The 22,258-nt window shown below is 40.3% G+C and overlaps 1 protein-coding gene across 1 annotated transcript in view; it reads left to right on the top strand.

The window, feature by feature from the left end:
* Positions 1-22,258, top strand: part of LOC150085739 (kinesin-like protein KIF20A) — a 1,052,004-nt gene that overhangs the window by 992,519 nt on the left and 37,227 nt on the right. The window contains exon 22 of the mRNA XM_090374670.1: positions 2,596-2,668. Coding sequence (XP_090230796.1) covers positions 2,596-2,668 — 73 coding nt within the window. The remainder of the gene's footprint in view (positions 1-2,595; positions 2,669-22,258) is intronic.

Raw genomic sequence — 22,258 nt, 5'->3', positions numbered from 1 at the left:
GTCCTAAAGCCAGCTTGCTCTTTCGGTTGATTCTCATCAAGTATTCTTTCTAATCTGTTAGTAATGACCCTTGTGAACAACTTGTAGATGTGGGGTAACAAGCTAATTGGTCTATAATTTCCAATTTCTGATTTATCTCCTTTCTTATGCAGCAAAACTATTATTGCATTATTCCACTGCTTAGGCGTCACACCTTTTCTGATGCACTTTGTGAAGAGCCTTGCCAGTTTTTGTGTTATGTCTCTTCCTCCAAATTTTAACAACTCTACAGTAACTTCATCTTCCCCCGGGGCTTTCTGATTCTTCATTTTCTTCAATGCATGTTCTACCTCATCAGGAAGAATATGTCGTATGTGTTGCTACTTTGCAATCCATCTTCCCCACTGCTGGCATCATTCCCCTGCTCCTTGTATAATTCTCTATAGTAGTCTTCTGCTATTTGAATTATGCCTTCTCTGCTGTTTATAAGTACACCATCGCTATTCTTCAGTTTCGGTATCATTTGTCTTTCTGTATTACTGCTCATGGCTGCTGATTTAAATCCTTTGTTTTCCCTTAATGCTTGTTCTACTTTTCTTGTGTTAAGTCTTCTCATGTCCTCTCTGAGTCTCTTTCTAATGGCTTTGCATAACTCAGTATACTCAATTTTCTCCCTGTCAGTGTTTTTCTTGCTTTTCATTTGTCGTCTTCGGTTCATCATGACAAGTGTTTCTTGACTAATTTTTTCTTCTTTGGATTTCTTTTTCCCTATAGGTTTCTTGGGCTTTATCACTTTCAAAAAGTTGTAATATTCCTCGTCGATATCTTGGTCCTCAGCAGTCTGCAGAAGCTCATACTTGTTCTTAAGTTCCAGTACATACTGCTTTTTCTCCTCTTCTGTTATCTCAAAGACCTTTGTATTATTTACTCGAGTCAGTTTTTTCCTTTCCTTTCCTACATCTATATCAAGTGTACATCTTACCATTCTGTGATCACTTCCAACATTTACCTTATTCAGGACGGTAACATCATTCACAATATATCTTCTGTTAGTGAGGATGAAGTCGATTTCATTAGTAGTTAATCCATTTGGACTCTTCCATGTCCACTTTCTGTTCACCCTTTTCTTGAAAAAAGTGTTCATTACTGACATTCCTTGAGATTCTGCAAATTCCACAAGTCTTTCACCTCTTCCATTTCTTTCACCAATTCCAAAATTTCCTATAGTTCCCCTTTCTGCGCTGTTTTGTCTTTTTCCAACCTTAGCATTGAAGTCCCCCATAATAATAGTGTAGTGGGTTTTCTGCTCATCTAGAAGACTCTCAATTTCGGTGTACATTTCTTCAACCTCTTCATCATCATGGCTCGATGTTGGTGCATAAATCATTATAATCTTTAGCTTGTATCTCTTAGAAATCTTGAGTATTAGTCTTGACACTCTTGGTGATGTACTTTTGAATTCCAAAATGTTGTTTTTAAAATCTTTATGGACCAGAAACCCAACTCCACCTTCACTCCTTTCACTGTTTCCATTGGTGTACAGCAGATTTCCACTTGATAAACTTTTAAGTGAGTCCCCCATGGTCCCTCATCTAGAAGACTCAATTTCGGTGTACATTTCTTCAACCTCTTCATCATCATGGCTCGATGTTGGTGCATAAATCATTATATTCTTTAGCTTGTACCTCTTAGAAATCTTGAGTATTAGTCTTGACACCCTTGGTGATGTACTTTTGAATTCCAAAATGTTGTTTTTAAAATCTTTATGGACCAGAAACCCAACTCCATCTTCACTCCTTTCACTGTTTCCATTGATGTACAGCAGATTTCCACTTGATAAACTTATAAGTGATTCATTTCTTCTTGTTTCAGCCAAACCGATGATATTCCAATTCACATTTTCTAATTCCTTTTCCAGCTTTAATATCCTGTCTTCACCGATGAGTGATCGTACGATATAACAGGCCAAGTTCAGTTTCCGTGCATGGCAGCCTGGTCGTACCCAGAGATCCTTAGCACCCTCTGCTTCCACTCTGATCCTCTCGCTGCCGTAAGAGGGAGAGTGAAAGCTGCTGGGGACTGAGGGCCATTTGTATTGTTGTGCTCTCATATGCTGGAGGGTTTGGTCTTTTCCTCTTCACGCTGACCAGGCGTCTTGAAGAGAACCACTCTACACGTTCGTTGCCACATAACAGGGCTTACCATTGAGAAGGTGTGCATGAGTGGATTTTAGGGAGGCAGGCCAACCGGACTTCTCCTAAATCTTCGGTAATAGAGAGATATTGGATCCATCATGTTGTAGACTGAGTGTCTGATAACACACAGGATACCTGTTACCCCTCTAAGCCCCATATTATTGTTAGATTTATGCAAATAACAAATCAAATGCTAGTTTTGACACATTTTGTGGATCTCATTACTAAAAACCTTGTTATTACAAAACATGAAAATTTAGGTCTGTTAACTATTGTATAACAAGATTTTACAGTATATATTTCAGTAAAACATATTGCTTTGTTGAAAACTGTTTCTTGTACCTTATCATTCATTTCCTATTATTTCTTTTTAGTTAATGTAATATTTTTCTCCATCTCCTCCCTCCCCACACACCCATAGGAAAATCAGTCACCAGGCTCCATGGAAATTTGTTCCTTTGTACAACCAAATTCCCCTGTGCTTGGAAGATTTGGTAAGTTTCTCATTAATTTGTAATATCTACCATTCAGAACATTACAGCCCCAAAAGTGCAGCCTAATTTTTTTAACAGTAATTGCTAGTGTATTGGTAGATAATGCTAAAAAAAGCTGCTATAAATCCCCTGGACATGGGCATCTGTACATGGTGAGGAGACCTCCCAGGTGGCCCAAACAAAAATGAGGCATTCTGAGAAGCTATTCTGAGCAACATCATTCAGAGGAGTACCGACAAACGTGACACCACATAAAACACTGAACTCATTGAGAGGTGACATTTCATAGTGATACCTTCTCGAAGTTAACGAGGAGAAAATCTGCTCTGAACTAAAACCACAATGAGGATTACTGTTAAGAGAATTTCTGTGCTTAGGGATGGGAACCTTGTTCACTAGAAACATTATCCTAACTTTCAATTCACTAACGTCTTCTATAGTGGTTAAATCTGGCTACATCAGCTGTCCTTTCTGTCCATATGACCAAAATTCTTTACAGTGGTCTAGGTGCCAGAAATATGGACATCTGCAAATGGCCTGCCTTACTCGATGTGGTGCAAAGGACTACAAAACTGACCTGCATTAACTGCCAAGGAGAACACCCAGCCTACTCATGAGCGTGCCAGAGGTGGAAAAAAAAGAAATTCAACAACTTAACGCAGAGCTGAACATCGTATCAGGAGACAAGAAAAATGGTGAAACCAATAAATATCTATAACCCCACCTATGCCCAGATGGTAGCAGGGAGATGTTCCATCAGAACTCAGATGGAAATGATCATTCCTCCAAAAGAGTCATTTACTCCCATCGCACGTTACCTCTTAAACTCATGCCCCCGAGTGCCAAGCGATATTTCTAGTGCGATTTTCTAGCGATTTTTCCTAGGGCGAGTACTAAAAAAGTAAAGTAAAGTGCAGCCATTATCAACCCACTGCAGGGTGGAAGCCTCCTCAACAATTCATGCTGAGGGAAATGGACCACAATCTGCCACGCTGGTCCAGTGCGGGTTGGCAGATCGACCGTATTCAGCAGTCAGGGGCTTGAACCCCGGTCTACTCAAAGAGCGTGTGCTACTGCACTCCCGCTCCTGCCCACTCGGCTACGGAGGCCCGTACTAGTGCTTTAATAATCCCTCCACCGCTCGCAACGTTACTGCTTCCCTCGCTGAGCAATGTCACTGCTTCACCGCTAGCAACGTTACTGCTAACCCCGCTTGCAACGTTACTGCTATCGCTAGCAACGTACTGCTCTCCTCTTCTGCTGATCGCTTGGTCACTGATTGGCACCACTCCTGCCTCCACGTGGCGGGGTCAGTAACCTGGGAGAAGGAATTCCCTCTTCCGGGGCTAAAAGGAGCAGCGATGGATTGCAATGCATATCCATCGCTAGAGCCCACGGGCTCCAGACCCGTCAACTCTGATTCATGATTCAGAGCATGACTTGAATCGTCCGAAGAGACTACGGACAGAAAAACAAACAACAGACATGCCAGCATTTCTGATAATGCATTCCCTATCCACACAACCTGTTGGCAAGCTATCGCCTTTCCTAATACAGAAATGTTTAGAATCGGTTGTTGGATCTCCCAAAATGGTTAAACGTCTCCAATCCGGAGACCTTCTAATTGAAGCTTCTAAGCCAAATCACTCAGAAAAATTGTTAAAATTAACAACTTTTAACAATATTCCTGTGTCAGTAACAGCCCATAACACTCTGAACACTTCTAAAGGAGTTATCAGTGAATGGGACTTACTAAATGTGTCTGAGGAAGAAATCATTGAAGAGCTTAGCGAACAAAAAGTGACTCGTGCACGGAGAATTATGACGAAAAAAGATGGCAACCTATTACCAACCAGGTCCATTATTTTGACATCCAGTACTCCGAATCTCCCATCTTCTGTAAAAGCAGGTTACTTAAACTGCAAGATTCGACCCTACATCCCGAATCCCATTCGCTGCTTTAAGTGCCAGAAGTACTGCCATTCTCAGACGGCATGCCGAGGCGATGCTGTGTGCCCTATTTGCGGCTCCAAGGAGCATTCCCAAGGAGACTGTACAGCTTCCACTCCCACTTGCCCAAACTGTAAAGGAAGCCATCCTGCATTTTCTAAAGCGTGTGACCTTTGGAAAACAGGGAAAAAAATCCAAAAGTATAAAGTGGAGCATAAAGTCACATACCCTGAAGCAAGAAAGCAAATAATGCTAACCATGCCTAGCCGATCATATGCATCGGGCACAAAAAATAGCCGCTCAGCTGCAACCCAAACAGATGTCTCCATCGAACCGAATATTTCCTTTGCCGCCTGGGCCAAAACTGCGCTAACTTATAATAAGAAAACTACAGTCAGTGACACCAGCAACGCCCCAATCAGCATCCCAACTGATGCTATCTCAACCTTGCCAGAAACAACGAAATCAGCTACTATTGAAAACCAGAAGAAATCGAAACCAAGGATTAGCAACATGGAAATGGAGGTTCAGTCAGAGGATGAAGAGACAGTACTAGAATTACATGCTAATGATACCATGGATACAGGACGCCCAACATTTCCCAGAAATGAAAAATCAAAACTAAGCAGACAGAAACCTTCCCAGAAAAAACAGTCAGATCAATCTTCCTTCAATAAATCCAGCAAATGAATAAATTCCTTCAATGGAACTGTAGAGGATTACGCAGTAATATAGATGACTTGAATGATTTACTAATACAAACTAAAGCAATAGGTGTATGTTTACAGGAAACCTTTTTATCACCACAAGTTTCTCTGAAAATTAAAAATTATTCTATGTTTAGGCGAGACAGGGATTCTGACACTCCTGCTCGTGGTGGGGTGGCTATTCTTATCAGAACTAACATACCGTCAAGACATCTCCAACTACAAACCTCTTTAGAAGTTGTAGCGGGCCGGATAGCAATGGGGATATCGTTAACCCTTGCATCCATTTATATCCCACTGAATTATCCTTGCTCCCAGACTGAACTTGATAACCTTATCACACAATTGCCACCTCCAGTCTGTTTACTCGGTGATTTCAACGGTCACCATCCATTGTGGGGATCTTCCATCATGGATAGGAGAGGCCAATTAATAGAAATGTTCCTGGATAACCATAACCTGACTCTGTTAAATTCTGGCTCTCCAACTCACATCCAACTACCTACAGGTAGTGCATCAGCCATAGACTTATCAATATGTTCAGCATCTCTTTTTCCAAGCATGGAATGGTCAGTGCTAAATGATCCATTCCACAGTGACCATTTTCCTAAAGGCAGTACTTCTTGGAACTTTCATAAAGCAGATTGGAAAAACTATTCAACTTGTGTTCTACTTGACAAACTATATGTACAACAAAATCATATTGATGTTGTAACTGACCACATTACAAGTCATATATTATCTGCAGCAGAAATTTCCATTCCAAAATCCAACCAGAGCAAGCGGGTACACCAAAATCAATGGTGGAATGAAGAATGCTCCAAAGTGAAACGAGAAAAAAACCGTGCCTGGAACCAGTTTCGCAAATTTCCAACTACTGCCAACCTAATTATGTACAAAAAACTCAGAGCCAAAGCAAGACAAATTAGGAAGACAGCAAAACGTGACTCCTGGATTAAATTCGCCTCAGCTATTAACAAAAATACTGACAGTCGAATCATTTGGAAAAAAATTCAAGCTCTCAATGGGAAATTTCTACCGCAGCAATCTCCGATAATACAATGCAATGGGCAGGACTTATCCTCTCCTACTGACATTGCAAATGCTTTAGCCGAATCTTTTTATAACATTTCTGCCTGTTCGTCTTATGTGATCTCCTTTTAACTCAGTAAAACTGAATCAGAACGTCATAAGTTTAATTTCGCAACTAGACTTTCACTTCCATATAACCAGCTGTTTACTCTATCTGAACTGAGAGAATCTTTAAGCAAATCTCCGAACAGCGCAGCAGGACCAGACGGCATTCACTATAGTATGCTGAAGCATCTGTGTGAAGCCGATCTCGGCACACTATTACTCTTTTATAACCGGATCTTCTCTGAAAATACGTATCCTCTGTCATGGCGTCATTCCTATATTTGTGCTATTCCAAAACCAGGCAAAGATCCTTCTCTAGTTGAGAATTACAGACCAATATCGTTGACAAATTGTCTGGGCAAAATCTTTGAAAAGATGGTACATAAGAGGCTCACCTGGATTCTAGACTCCGAAAATCTTCTTTCTGATCACCAATATGGCTTCCGTAAAAACAGGTCTACCCTAGATGTACTTGTAAAAATTGAATCCAACATTCGTAATGCCTTCGTGAGAAAACAACATCTAGTGATGGTCAACCTGGATATTCATAAAGCATTTGACACCACATAGCGTCATGGTATTATTAAAGATATGCATCAGTTGGGGCTGAGAGGACATCTCCCTTTAATAATTCAGAACTTTTTAAAATTGCGTACATTCCAGGTCCGATATAAAAACATGCTGTCAACATCTCACATTCAAGAAGAGGGTGTCCCACAGGGTTCCATATTGAGTCCAACCCTATTTGCGATTAGGATCAACAATATTTTGGAAGAACTTCCAAAAATGATTGAAGTATACATGTATGCTGACGATCTCACTATATCCTGCCAATCACAAAGCATGAATACTATTGAAAGATAGCTACAAATTGCTTTAACGAAAATTCAATCCTGGACCTTACGAAATGGATATAATCTCGCTGAACAGAAAACCACTACCACTCATTTCTGCAAACTTCAGTCACTTCATCCTGATCCAGAGCTAAAGATAAATAACGTGCCAATTCCTCTTGCTCACAATATCCGTTTCCTTGGTCTGATACTAGACAGGAAACTGAACTTTCAAGCACATGTGGCCTATCTTCGTACCATCTGCTTGAAGAAATTGAATATCCTTCGGTGTGTGTCATCCATGTCATGGGGTGCTGATCGTCATATCCTCATCCATCTGTATAGAGCTCTCATCAGGTCTCGCTTGGACTATGCCTCTCCAGTATATGATTCAGCGAGGAAAAGTACTTTAGAACGACTAAACACCATCCAGCACTGTGCTTTGAGAGTCGCTCTAGGCGCATTCAGAACCTCCCCGGTTCAGAGCCTGTACATCGAAGCTCATGAACCTCCCTTACATCTTCGCAGAAAATCATTACTTCTGATGTATGCCGCAAAAATCCGTAGTCTGCCCTCTCATCCTTGTTGGAGATGTCTCTACAATACTGAATGCGAGGCATTTTATATCAGTAAACCTAATGAAAACCGACCTGCTCCACTTAGATTTAAGGAACTGGCTCAATCATGGAACATAGACATCAGCAATATATTTCAGGACAGAACACCACCAGATCCACCCTGGGAAAATATCTGTGCAATATATGATGACTACTTTCAACAGTGGGGAAAGAACACGCTGTCTCCTTCCAATATCGTACAGTTTCATGCAACTTATACTCTTTCTAATTCAAACGCATGTGAAATCTATACAGATAGATCAAAAACCAAGACCCAAGTAGGTGCTGCTGCAATCTTCCCATCATTTAGCACTTCTGTCTCATTGCCAATAGAATGCAGTATCTTCACTGCTGAGCTCTATGCTATAAACTTAGCTCTGGATCACATTATTGAACATCTAATTCCATCTGCTTTAATATTCACTGACTCACTCAGTGCTGTCTCTGCCATAAATACTAATACCAAATCCTCTCACCCTGTAGTAAAACAGATTCATTCTAAGTTACTTGCCTGTATGGAATTGAACCAAACTGTGACATTCTGCTGGATCCCAGGACATTCTGGAATAGCCGGCAATGAAAGAGCAGATCATGCAGCCAAACAACCAGAAACCACTATTCCGCAGACTTTTCAAGTTCCATATACGGATTACAAACACATTATCCGTAAAGCATGTTATAACAGCTGGTCATTAATCTGGAAAGGTTATCCAGGAAATAAACTTTACCAAATAAAACCGGAACCAAAGCTGTGGCAATCCAGCTTCAGAAAAAACAGACGAGATGAAATAATTTTAGGAAGGCTAAGGATTGGGCACACTCATCTCACTCACCTGTATCTATTAACTAATGACAGCGCTCCCCAATGTACATCATGTCAAGTACAACTGACCATTCAGCATTTCTTAGTGGACCGTCCCCACTTTCAAACCATCCGTTTAGACATCTTTAAGTCAATTTCTAATATGCAGTCATCAATAAATTTATTACAGATTCTGGGAGATGATTTTAATCAAAAAGAACTCTTTACTTTCCTAAATTGTATAGGAATATATCATAAAATATAGTTATCACAATTAAGCTAATATTCCATATTCACCATTAGAAAGACACAATATGGCCCTAGCAGCCTATGTGTCGTTAAACACAACAACAACAATAACAACAACATCTTAAACTCACAAAAACCTGCACAGAAAGATCAATAAGTTGCCACTCCCATATTGGTACCTCCTAATAGTAATAGAGGCGCGTAATGCAAGAAAGCAAGCATATGAGCTTATATAGCATCAGCCAAAATGGGGGAAAAAAATGTACACAACCATTCACTCTAAAAGTTTGTCCGGTTCCTCCTTGAATTTATTTAAGCTATCATCTTCCACAATGACAGATGGAAGTTTGTTCAATCAATTAACCAACCGCTGGCTAAAGACAAATTTCCGCACGTCTATCCTACAACTGTCTTTCCTCAATTTGAATTTATACACTATTAGGTTCGTAATCTTAGCAACCGGAAGAATCCCATCACAATTCAGCGTGCTCAATCCATTCAAGGCATTGTACATCTCATTCAGATCACTGCGCAGGTGATCTGATTGAGGTGTATAAGGTGGCCTTGCAATTTGCAGAACTTAAGCCTCTCTTGGTAAGAGGACCCCTTCGTTCCCCTCACCAATCTTGTTGCCCTTCTCTGTACACCCTCAAGCAAATCTACATCCTTCCTAAAATGAGACCTCCAGACTCGTACGCAGTATTCAAGACATGGCCTGACCATTGCCTTATACAAAAGGATAACACCTCCTTTTCCTTGCTTGCAAAATTCCTGTATATCATTGACAAAACACCATGACCTGCTCTTGCAGCCTGTCTGCATTGCTCAGAAAATTTCATATCTGACTGCAAAACTACTCCCAGGTCTTTTTCATTTTCTACCACCCTAAGTCTAGTATCACACAGTTGGTACCTCCCTCTGGGGTTACTTCTACCCATATGCAGTACTTTGCATTTGTCAGTGTTAAACTTCAGTTGCCACTTCTCAGCCCATCTGACCAAATTTTTTAGATCCTGTTGCAGTAGCACACTGCCATTACTGTCATTAACAACCCTTCCACTATTTGTGTCATCTGCAAACTTGATCCAGATATACCTTCTTCAATATCAATGATAAATATACAAAACAACAGTGGGCCCAACACCGAACCCTGTGGGACTCGACTAATAACTTTAGTCTACAAAGAGCAGCATCCATTGATTACCACTCTGTCTTCTCCTGCTCAACCACAGTTTTATCCATTGTAGCAACTTACCATTAATACCATTCTGCTCCAATTTCTTCCATGTGCAACAGTGTCAAAAGCTTTCCTGAAATCCAAGTATATGATATCAAAATTATGTTTTGCATCCAGTTTCTTTGTAACCACATCATAGAATCCAATCAATTTTGTCAGACAAGTCTTTCCCTTAACAAACCCATACTGTGTCTGAATTATTTCTGTCTTATTATTGCTGCAGTCTTATCTAGATGATCTTGCAATGCATCTTTAACCAGTGACTTCCATTATTTTACCTGGAACAGAAGTTAAACTAACTGTTCTGTAATTCCTCGCATCACCCTTCGATCCCCCTTTGTACATTGGGGATACATTTGCACATCTCCATTCCGTGGGGACTTCCCCCGAGTCCAAGGATGCTCTCATAATTATGGTTAAGGGTTTGCTTAGTTCCTTTGCCACCACCTTTAATATAACTGGATAGATCCCATCTACCCCAGGTGCCTTTCTTATGTTTAACTTCAACAATTTCTCCTCTTCTTTGCTCTCAGTTGTTACATTTTGATAAACTTCTGGCAATTTCCTTCCTTAACTCCTCATGTGTGAATGTAGATGAAAAATACTCATTCAGTTTGTTTGCTATCTGAGTAGGATCATCTACAATCAAACCATCGATATCAAGTGGACCAATGTGATTCATCTCCTTCCTTTTAGAGTTTATGTAAGTAAAGAAATCCTTGCTGTTTTTCTTAGCATCCTTTGCCAAAGATTTCTCGCAATCTGCCTTTCCTTGCCTAATCTCCTTTGTGACTGGATTACAGACTAGCTTATATCTGCCATAGGTTTCTGTGTCACCTGATAATTTATATGCATGCCATGCATTTTTTCTCTGTCACGAATGTCATTAGTTCATTTGACAACCATTTAGGCCTAAAGCTTGAATGCTTCCCACTTAGAATTTGCTATTGGTAACATCATCAGGTGGTCCCACTGTACAGAATTAAAAACTGTCTGAGACCACTATAGTCTCCTTTAAAGAAGCAAAAACCCTTTCTTTACCCCTGATTATAATTATATCTTTAAGTAAATCCCACATTAATGCCCCACAATTAACAAAAGCAATTCCCTTAGAAATGATCGAGAAAGTTGAAGTACCCAAGAAAATATGGATGTCGAGGAGAAGGAGGTACAAGATGATTCACTCTTGGAACTCTTTGCTGAGATGGAGATGATACATGATAGGTTCCATACATGCCCAAAAGTAATAAATCCAAGACTGAGAAAAGCAAGCCCTCAGCACCTTGGTAGCTGCCTGGTGGATCCACCAAGCAAAAATAATGGCTAAATTCCTACAATGGAACTGTTGTGGATTCTGATGGAACAATGATAATATCAATGCGCTTCTGCAAAAGCATGGGCTAATTTGCTTTTGCTTACAGGAGACATATTTGAAGGTAAATGAAAACCCTTTCATAGTATTACCATCATTTGTAAGGACAGAACTGGGAACGGACCTGCTCGTGGGGGTGTTGCTATTCTTCTGGGCAACAATACCCCATTTCAGTCTATTCTGCTCTCCATAAACATTGACATGGCAGCAGTTTGCCTTGTGGTAGGGTTCTTATTAACAGTCTGTTCAGTTTATTTGCCACCTGTGGCTAACATCTCCCAGACAGACCTTGATGATCTCATTGTGCAGCTGCCTATTCTTGTCTTACTCCTGGGCAATTTCAGTGGGCATAACACCCTATGGGGTTGTGCTGACATTAATGGAGAGGGATGTATCATAGAGCATATGCTGAGAAAATGACCTTTCCTTTCTAAATGTTGGAACTAATACCTTTTTCGGCGAAGGTAAAGAAAATCAACATGAGAATGGCGAGAAACATTGGATAACTTACGCAGAAAATTAGTTTCCCAGTACGACACTCTAGCGCTGCTCGTTCGATAAACAGATGGTAGGTGTTGTCAGTCTGAAGAAAAGTCGAGAACGATATATTGATTGACAGGTAGGCATGGCAAACGATATGCTGATTGATGCATGAACACGACACACGATAACATCGTTTTTTTAGTAGCACTCAAAAGCACTGATGGTAACTTGCCCTAATTGCACATGCCCTAATGAACGCTTTCCATAATGGTGAAAAAAGGTCAGCTTACATCCACTTGAATCCCATGGCAGCTTGAACCTCCCATAATGGAGGGGGTAACCTAACCTTTTTTCTTTAGAATCATGGGTGGACTAGTGTATAAATTGTTTATTAACAAAATATCAATTTTTTATTACCGTACTTTTATTTTTAAAGACACTTGTGCAGAGACACACATATCATAATGACAATCAACACCTCAATAGCTATTCACAATATATATATATATAAAGAATCTTTCTTTTCCTATTATTTCCTAATCTAACATTTAAGATTAGGTTACGAAATACTGTATAACGAAAAATAAAGAAACCTTTTCTTTTTTTCGTAACCAAACCTAAATCAACAATATAGTAAAAACACTCATGAACTCCAAAAATCTGCTTTTATTAATGAGAAAAAAAAAAACATAATGAAGAACATAAAAATGAATGGAACGAAACTTTTATTAATTTAGTTTTCATCAAAAAATCAACCAACGTTTTATTTTCTTTACAAATTTCTTCCATCTTTAAAAGATTCATCGCTACTATTACCTGTTTACCATTCATCACAAAACTATTATGTGCACCCTTCTTTACTCATAAATACACATCATAATGCCAACCAATGACTACACAGTAACTTGTCATCTGTCACGCCGACCACCAATCATTTCATCGTTTGCCATGCCTACCCATCAATCAATATATCCTTCTCGATTTCAGCTCTTGACCGATAACATCTATCAATCTGTTTGCCGAGCAAGCAGCGCTAGAGTCCGGTGTCGGGAAACAAATTTTCTGATTAAGTTATCCGACGTTTCTCGTGTTGGCTTTCTTTACCTCAGCGCCTTTTTCCTCATACCTACCCATACATTTTCTGCCATTGATTTCTGTATATGCCTCCTTCACTCCTTGGGAGGTAGAAGAGAACCTCTGCAGAAGTGATTACTTTCCCATGATAATCAGCCTACTGAATGGAAGGCCATGTCCACCTTTTAGGTTACCATGATGGAAAATTGATAGGGCTGACTGGAATGCTTTGCAACATCTGGTAGACTTTAACATTAGTACAGTCATTCAGGAGCCTATCGATGATGCAGTGACGTATATCACGGAAAGCATTGTCCATGCAGGTGCAACTACAATTCCAAAACCATCGACCTGGTTTCCAACCTTTCCAAATCCTTGGTGGAATTCTGAATGCAGAGCAGCAAAAGAGGCACAAAACAAAGCTTGGGGGATATTTCGGTGATATCCTACCACAGCTTTAGCCTTCAAACGTGCATTTGCCAAAGCATGAAATATTTGTCATCAAAGCCAAAAGGAATCTTGGATCTGATTTACACCCACTATTACCCCATTGATCAGAACTAAAGCTGTCTGGAACAAAATATACATTGGTCCAGGAATAAAATGTATGTGTTATTACAGACCCAAGTCAATAGCCACTGCTCTTGGGGAAACCATCTCATCAACATCTTCATATTCCCTTGAGTTCCAGGGAGTACAAACAGGAAAAGCAAGCCAATTAACTTCAAATCGAAAAACTCAAATCCTTATAATGGAGCATTTACCGTAGAAGAGGTAAAACTGCTCTAACTGTTACCAGGGTAAGTGCTGCTGGACCAGATATCAGCTATTATGATATGATAAAACACCTATAGAAGAGCAGTTTCCAGATTCCTGGAATAAGGTAATAGTGTTTGCCTTTCCTAAGCCAGGAAATGACCCCAAAATCACAACAAACTATCATCCTATCACTCTGATATGAGGGTTATCGAGAGACAACTGTAACTGCAATTGATCATCTGAACTCATGGTCAGTGAATAATGGCTTCAACATACACCTCAGTCAGATCACCTCGCAGGTGCCTAGTCTCCAGACACTGTAATTTGAAAACTTAAGCCTTTCTTCGTAAGAGCAACCCTTTGTTCCAGTCACTAATCTTGTTGCCCCTTCTCTGTACTCGTTCCAACAGCTCTACATCATTCTTAAAATGAGGCCTCCAGACCTGTATACAGTACTCAAGGTGTAGCCTGACAATTGCCTTATACAAGGGGATAATCACTTCCTTATCCATGCTTGAAAAATTCCTGTATATCATTGACAAGACACCATGAGCTACTCTAGCAGACCGTCTGCACTGCTCATAAAACTTCATATCTACCTGCACAATTACCCCCAGGTCCATTTCATTCTCTACCACTGTCAGTGTAGTACCAGAGAGTTGATACATTACTCTGGGGTTACTACTTCCCATATGTAGTACTTTACATTTGTCAATGTTAAACTTCATTTTCCACCTCTCAGCCAATCTGCTCAACTTTTATAGATCCTGTTGCAGCAGCATACTGTCATTAGTATCCTTTACAACCCTGCCAACCTTTGTATCATCGGCAAACTTGGACATTAAGCTTGATATACCATCATAAATATCATGTATAAATACAGAAAACAACAATGGACCTAACACTGAACCATGAGGCACTCCACGAAGAGCAATGTCCATTGATTACTACTCTATCTTCTCCCACTCAACCATCCCTTTATCCATAGCAGCAATTTACATCCAAAGCCACACTGTGCCAATTTGTGTAGCAGTCTTCCCTGTGCAACAGTATCAAAAGCCTTTCTAAGATCCAAATATATGATATCAATCAAAGTTATTCCCTGCATCCAGTTCCTTTGTAACCAAATCATAGTATCAATTAAATTGGTCAGACAAGACTTTTCCTTAACAAAACCATGTTGTGTTCGAGCTATAACTGATGTCTTCTCTAGATGATCCTGCAATACTTCTTTAACCAGTGCCTCCATTAATTTCCCTGCAACAGAAGAATTCCTGTATATCTTTGACAAGACACCATGAGCTACTCTTGCAGACCGTCTGCATTGCTCAGAAAACTTCATATCTGCCTGCACAATTACCACCAGGTCCTTTTCATTCTCTACCACTGTCAGTGTAGTACCAGAGAGTTGATACGTTACTCTGGGGTCTGTAATTACCTGTCTGTAATTACCTGTGTCTCCCTTTGATCCTCCTTTGTGGATTGGGGTCACATTTGCACATCTCCAGTCCATGGGTACCTTCCCTGAGTCCAAGGAAGCTCTCATAATTATGGCTAAGGGTTTGCCTACTTCCTTTGCTGCCTCCTTTAATATAACTGGATAGATCTCATCCACCCGAGGTGACTTTGTTATGTTTATCTTCAACAATTTCTCCTCCACTTTGCTCTCAGTTATTACAAAATCATCTAGCTTACTGCCAGAGTTTAATTTACCTCTAGCATTCCCCTCCCTGAATAACTCCACATGTGTGAATGTAGACGCAAAATACTAATTTAATTTGTTAGCTTCCCGAGCAAGACATCAACAGTAGAACCATCTATATCCAGTTGACCAATCTGATTCATCCCCTTCGTTCTAGAGTTTACATACGTTAAGAACTCTTTGCTGTTTTTCTTTGCATCCTTTGCCAAGATTTCTTGTAATCAGCCTTTGCCTGTCTAACCTCCTTTGTGACTTGGTTACAGACTAGCTTATATCTATCATAGGCTTCCATGTCATCCATTAATTTATATGTATCCCATGTATTTTTCTTCTCTGCCACATGTCTCATTAGTTCATCTGATATAGATTTGGGCCTAAACCTTGAACAATATTTCTTATTTGGTATGAAAAGCCTGGTAGCTTCCAGGATTAATTCTTTGAATGCTTCCCATTTTGAATTTGTTGTTGGTAACATTATCACTTAGTCCCACCGCATAGAATTTAAATACTGTCTCCGATCTCCATAGTTGCCTTTATGAAAGCAAAAACCCTTCCCTTTACTCCTGATGGTAGTTACCTCTTTGAGTATACCCTACTTCAGCACACTGTGATCACTGCTACCTAGTGGTTCCTTTATCTGCAGATTCTTAAATCATGAAGAATCACTAATGTTAATCAAATCAGGAGTAATCTCCCTCTAGTTGCCACCCAAACATGCTGTCGTAGAAAACACTCATCCAATAAATCCATAAAACCTTGCTAGTGTGTGAGTGACCAACCCACAAATTCCAATCAATATCTGGGAAAATAAAATCACCCATTATAAGACTCTGATTTACTGGGCCACTCTATTTCCCTGTACAGTTGTTTATTATACTCATCACAGTTATTAGGCCTATAACACACTCCTACTCTCAATTTTGATTTCCCAGTACTTATGTCCCACCAAACTAACTCGACACTGCACTGTCCAGCCATGTCGACTGACTGTACTTCCTTGGATTTTGTGTTTCTTAACTAATAGTAAGTAGTAATAGTTAAGTACTAACTTAACCCTTCCTATCCCGTCTATCCTTCCTGTACACATTGTATTCCCCAAATTCCATTTCTGCATTCCTTATATTTGTGTGACACCACGTCTCTGAAATCCCAACAATATCTGGCTTTGATGTTTTGACCAACATCTGAAATTCATCAAATTTATTTACCAAGCTGCTAGCATTGGTGTATGCACAAGTATATATGCACATGTTCCTATTCTTAGCTACCCCAACCTAGCACATGTGTTTACTTGTTCTGCAATGACTCCCAGCAGTCTCTGAAATCCACTGCCTCTTGTTTTCCAGAATGCTGCTCGTTCCAATAGAAGCAGTGCAAGAATCACTTTCACCTCTGCCAGCGGCTACTGTTAATTTATTAGTCCATGTATCACCCCCCCCAACCTTACAATTTTCCGACCCACCTGACAGTGCCTCGATAGCATCAGCAAATATTCTTGCACCCTTTCCCGAGGGCAGACAATTGTCCTATGTGTAGAAATTTTGACACCGTTTTAACACTTCACCATATTCTGCAGAGATGGGGGGAACCCCACATGCTGTCAGACTCTGCCATATTTTAATTGAATATGCATATTTTAATAATGATCGTTGCATGTGTTTTACCCATCTGTCTGAGTCCTATACACTCAGACCAATTTTATCAGCCAGTGACAATTTGTGAAAAATCTTTAAATTTCTACAACATGTTAATTTATATAATTTTATCTGGAATACTTTATAGCTGTTTTATCTCGTATAATGTTTTACCATTATATCTTAATTAATTATACAATTTTGTTCTTATATTTTATAACTTTTTGACTTGGAGCATTATAGCCTCAGATGTTGATGTGCAACCTTCTTCTTCTTTATCTTTGCCTTCTTCCCACGTTTATATGGGGTCGGCATTTCCGTCCTTAATTATTTTCCTCTATTCCTCCCCATCCTGGGCTTCCTCGCTCTTTTAAATCCTCTGCTACCTTCTCCTTCCATCTCAGTTTAGGCCTCCCCCTCTTCCTCTTCCCTATCACCTCCGACTTTTTACACCTCTTCCCCACATACTCCTCTCTTCTTCGTTCCACCTGTCCAAGACACCTCAACCTAGATTCCTGAATTTTTTTACTGAGAGGCCCCACCTTAACCGTACCTCCGATGTAGTCATTTCTTATCCTGTCCTTCCTCGTCACACCATACATCCATCTTAGCATCCTCCTCTCTGCCACTTCAATCTTCTTCTCCTGGGCCCTTGTAATTGCCCATGAATCAGCACCGTACAACAATGCGGGTCTAACCACAGTTTTATACATTCTTCCCTTCATTCCACAATTTACTTCCTTATCACACAGCACCCCATTCATCTTTTTCCAGTTCAGCCATCCACATTGCACTCTGTACTGTATTTCTGCACTCAATTCTCCATCCCCCTCAACGTTCGATCCCAGATACTTAAATTTCAAAACTGATGGTAGATTTTCCTCCTGGAGTTTTATAGAACTCTCATCTTCTCCATTCAATACCATATATTCTGTCTTTGTTCTACTTATCCTCATGCCTCTCTCTCTTCCAACGCTTTCCTCCATTCCTCCAATTTTTTCTCTACCTTTCCTTGGGATGGTTCGCACAGTATGATATCATCCACGAACAGCATACTCCGTGATGCTCTACTCTTCACTTCTCTCACTAACACATCCATTACCAGATCAAACAGATATGGGCTAAGAGCTGATCTTTAGCACAGTCCAACTTCTACAGAGAACCCCTCAGTTATACCTACACTACTCTTAACCTGAGTCACTGCTCCCTCATACATTTCCTTCACAGGCCTCACGTACTTTTTTGATGCACTCTTCTCCATACCTCTTGTCTGGGCACTCTATCATATGCTTTTTCTAGGTCTATGAACACTATGTACAACTCTACTTGCATCTCCCTGTATTTTTCCATCACCTGCCTTAAAGCAAAGACTGCATCTGTTGTTCCTCTTCCTGGCATGAAACCAAACTGTTCCTCTCCTATTTCCGTCTCCTGCCTTATCCTTCCTTCCACAATTCTTTTCCAGATCTTCATTGAATGAGACATTAATTTTATTCCCCTGTAGTTCCCACATTCCTGCACATCACCCTTTCCCTTATAGATTGGCACAAGTATACTTTCCCTCCACTCATCGGGTATCCTCTCCTGCTGCCACAGTTTTTCCATAAAGTCCCATAGGATATCGATCCCTTCTCCCAGACTTCTCCATACCTCTACTGGTATCTGATCGACACCTACTGCTTTCCCCCTCTTCATTTCTCTGAGTGCACTTTCCACTTCTTTCCTGCTTATGCCTTCCACTACTCTTTCATTCGTCTCTCTCCATTCTCGCATAATGCTCTTGGGGTTTCCTCATTTAATAACTTCTTAAAATAGTGTTTCCACCTTTCCTTAACCTTCTCCTGGTCCTGTATAACCACTCCCCTTTCATCTTTTATCTGTTTTATTGATGAGAAGTCCTTTGATACTTTGTCTCTCGCTTTGGCTATTCTCATCAATTACCTATCTCCATCTTTCCTTTTCAGTTTCCCATAGGCCTCGTCCACTGCCCTTGCCTGTTGCCACAGCCCTTTTTGCCTCCTTATTTGCTAATTTATATGCTTCTTTATCTTTCTGGCTTAAATCCCAGCTTTTCTTCATCTCCTTCTTTTGTTTTATCACCGATTGCACTTCCTCATTCCCCAACAACTCTTCTCCAACTTTCCTTATGATACAACTATTTAACTTCCACCACTCTTGCACTTCTTCTGGTAACTTTATTCCTTTTAGCACCTTTTCCCTAAACTCCTTCCTCAAACCCTCCTCTTTCAGTCTCCACCATTTTATCCTTTTCTCCCTCTGTCTTGAATATTTCCTACTTTTGTCCACTGCAACCTCCCAATCGACCACAAGCAGTCTATGTTGTGCAGACACAATTCCTCCGTTTATCACCTTGCTGTTCCTCATTTCCTTTAGATGCCTCCTACGGCTCATGATATAGTCAATCTGGCTTGTCCTTCCCCCACTCTTGTATGTTATCAGCTGGCTTTCTTTCTTTTCAAAGTAGGTGTTAACTATCGCCAGGTCGAATGCCCACTGAGTGTTCTACTGTCCTCTCCCCTTCTCTATTTCTTTCCCCAATACTCCACCTTCCATACACTCTTCCTTCCTCCTTCCTCTCTCTCTCTCTCTCTCTCTCTCTCTCTCTCTCTCTCGCTTCTACCTAAATGTCCATTTAAATTGCCCCAACAATCAACCTCTCTTTCTCAGGTATTGCCATGACCACTTGAACCATTTCCATCCAAAAACTGTCCTTTTCTTCTTCCCCGCATCCTACTTGCGGGCCATATGCACATACTATTGTGGTCAAGTGTCCACCTACTTCCAGTTTGATGCTCATAATCCTATCACTCCTTCTGTTAACCTCACACACTCCATCTTTTAACTCCTTATCAACTACAATACCTACTCCATTTCTTCCTCTCTCATCCGCTCCCCTAAAAAACAACTTGTACCCTTCACCGAGCTCTTTTGCTTTATTTCCCTTCCACCTTTACTCTTCTTCTTTGCATCAAATCCACAATCTCTCTACTCTTTCTTTCTTTCAGCGCCTTCGTAGCCAGGTGGGAAGGAGCAATCAAGAAGGAGTGCGTAGCACACTCTTCTTGATTAGACCAGGTGGTGACAGGCTCGGGGTTCGAGCCTGTCACCACCAAATACGGAGGATGCAGAAAGGTCAGGGAATGACCACCGCATATCCCCGGAATGATATGGCCTTAGTTGCTAATGCTCCTAAAAATAACAAAATCTCTACTCTTTCCATTCATCGTCCCAATGTTCCTATTCTAACACTTTTCATCCTCTTCTTCTTCTCTAGCTGGACTAACTTCTTTAACTGAACCCATCCTTTGTTTGGTAGCCCTGACCCTTTTCTCACAGTTTCCAGGTGACGTGACTGCACGTTTATTATGGGGTACGCCCTAGCCATTCCACATCTATTTTCTGTCATTCTATCATTTTCTTTTGGTGAGACTCCGCATTAGTCATTCCCATTGAACTCATTATTGGATGAGATTGGCCAATTCATTCCTGCTTGGATTATGGATCACCAATCCCAGCTAACAATCAAGCATATCCTCATTGAGCGCCCTCAACAGTGAATTTTCTGGAAATCCAGCTTTAGTTGCCTATCATAGATTCTTGGCAGTGACGTAAATTTTTAGGAACTGTTTCAATATTTGAGATGCATAAATTTATATAATCATTTCTGATCATGATAAGGTGGATATTTTTGTCATAAGTAAATCACAAACAGGTATATTATGGCCCAGGCCCCCTTCTGCTTCAAAAAACAACAAGAACAACTAAATGAATTGCAAAAGCCTTAGCCAAATCAAAACCAATTGTAGCAGGCCAGGTGCAATCCATTATGAAATGATCTCGGTGAAAAGTCCTTATACACGTTCTTCCTGCTTTATGACAAACTCTGCCTTGACGACACATATCCTCGAGGCTGATTTTGCCATATTTTATCCTCAATGCAGGACACACACACATGTGAAGCACATGAATTGGATAACTCAGAGAAACTATACATAGTTCCAACAAATGCAGCTGTCGGTGTTTCAGTAGTTGTTCAAGAATGCATTATATATACCACAGAATTTTGCAGAATCTAGTGACTGTTTATGTAAAACACAAACAGTCACCATTTCAACCAAGCTCTATTATATATGCTGGCTCATTAATTGCAGTCACTCTCATTCAGTCTACTTTTTCTCCCTCTCACTACATGATGAGAAAGATCTGATGTTGACTACATATATTGCTATCAAGCATTCAACCAGATGGCCACTCTCTGCTGGTCATGTTGACATCCCACGAATGAACTTGTAATAGTGCTGCAATTGAAAAACCACACAAACAATAATGGTAATGACATCAAGGCATATGCCAACTTGCTTTTGCTTGCAGGAGATGTATTTAAAAGAAAATGAGAAACCTCCTTTGTATAAGTGTTCAATTATCTGGAAGGAGAATTGGCTATTGTCCTCCCAACTGAGGAGACTTCATCCTTTTGTGTAACAATACCCCCTTCACCTTTCAACTTATGCCACTTACCACTAATATAGAAGTACAGGAGGCCTCGATTAACGCGATTAATTCATCCCGCGAGCGCATTGCGCAAAACGGAAATACATTAATTGAATATAATAACCAATAGGAAAAATTATAATTGGTCCTTGGCCTTCTGGAATGTCCATAAAGAATTTTAAAAATATCTTTTAAATAACTTTTTAACTGTATACAATGTAAAAGATAATGAAAATAATTATGGAATTATTTGGTTATTGCATAAAACAGCGGTTCCCAAAATGCGCGCCGCGGAATATTTTAAATTTTCGAGGGAAACACAGAGATACTCGACATCTGTCGGACGCCGCGCGAACTACTAGCTTGAGGTAGTTCACAGTTTCAACATTTCTTATTAAGTTGTTTGGACCTAACTACTAAGCGGAACTGTTAGGTATTTCTTTTGGTCTGAGTGCGTCTTGAAGACACTAAGACACTAAGAGTGCCGTGAACCGAGAAAGTTTGGGACCTCTGGCATAAAAT

This window comes from Mastigoproctus giganteus, chromosome 5, assembly GCF_048544385.1.
Source record: "Mastigoproctus giganteus isolate SK-2022 chromosome 5, ASM4854438v1, whole genome shotgun sequence".
Classification (NCBI taxonomy): Eukaryota; Metazoa; Arthropoda; class Arachnida; order Uropygi; family Thelyphonidae; genus Mastigoproctus; species Mastigoproctus giganteus.
Note: the sequence above shows the minus strand (reverse complement) of the source record. Positions and strands in the feature narration are given on the sequence as shown.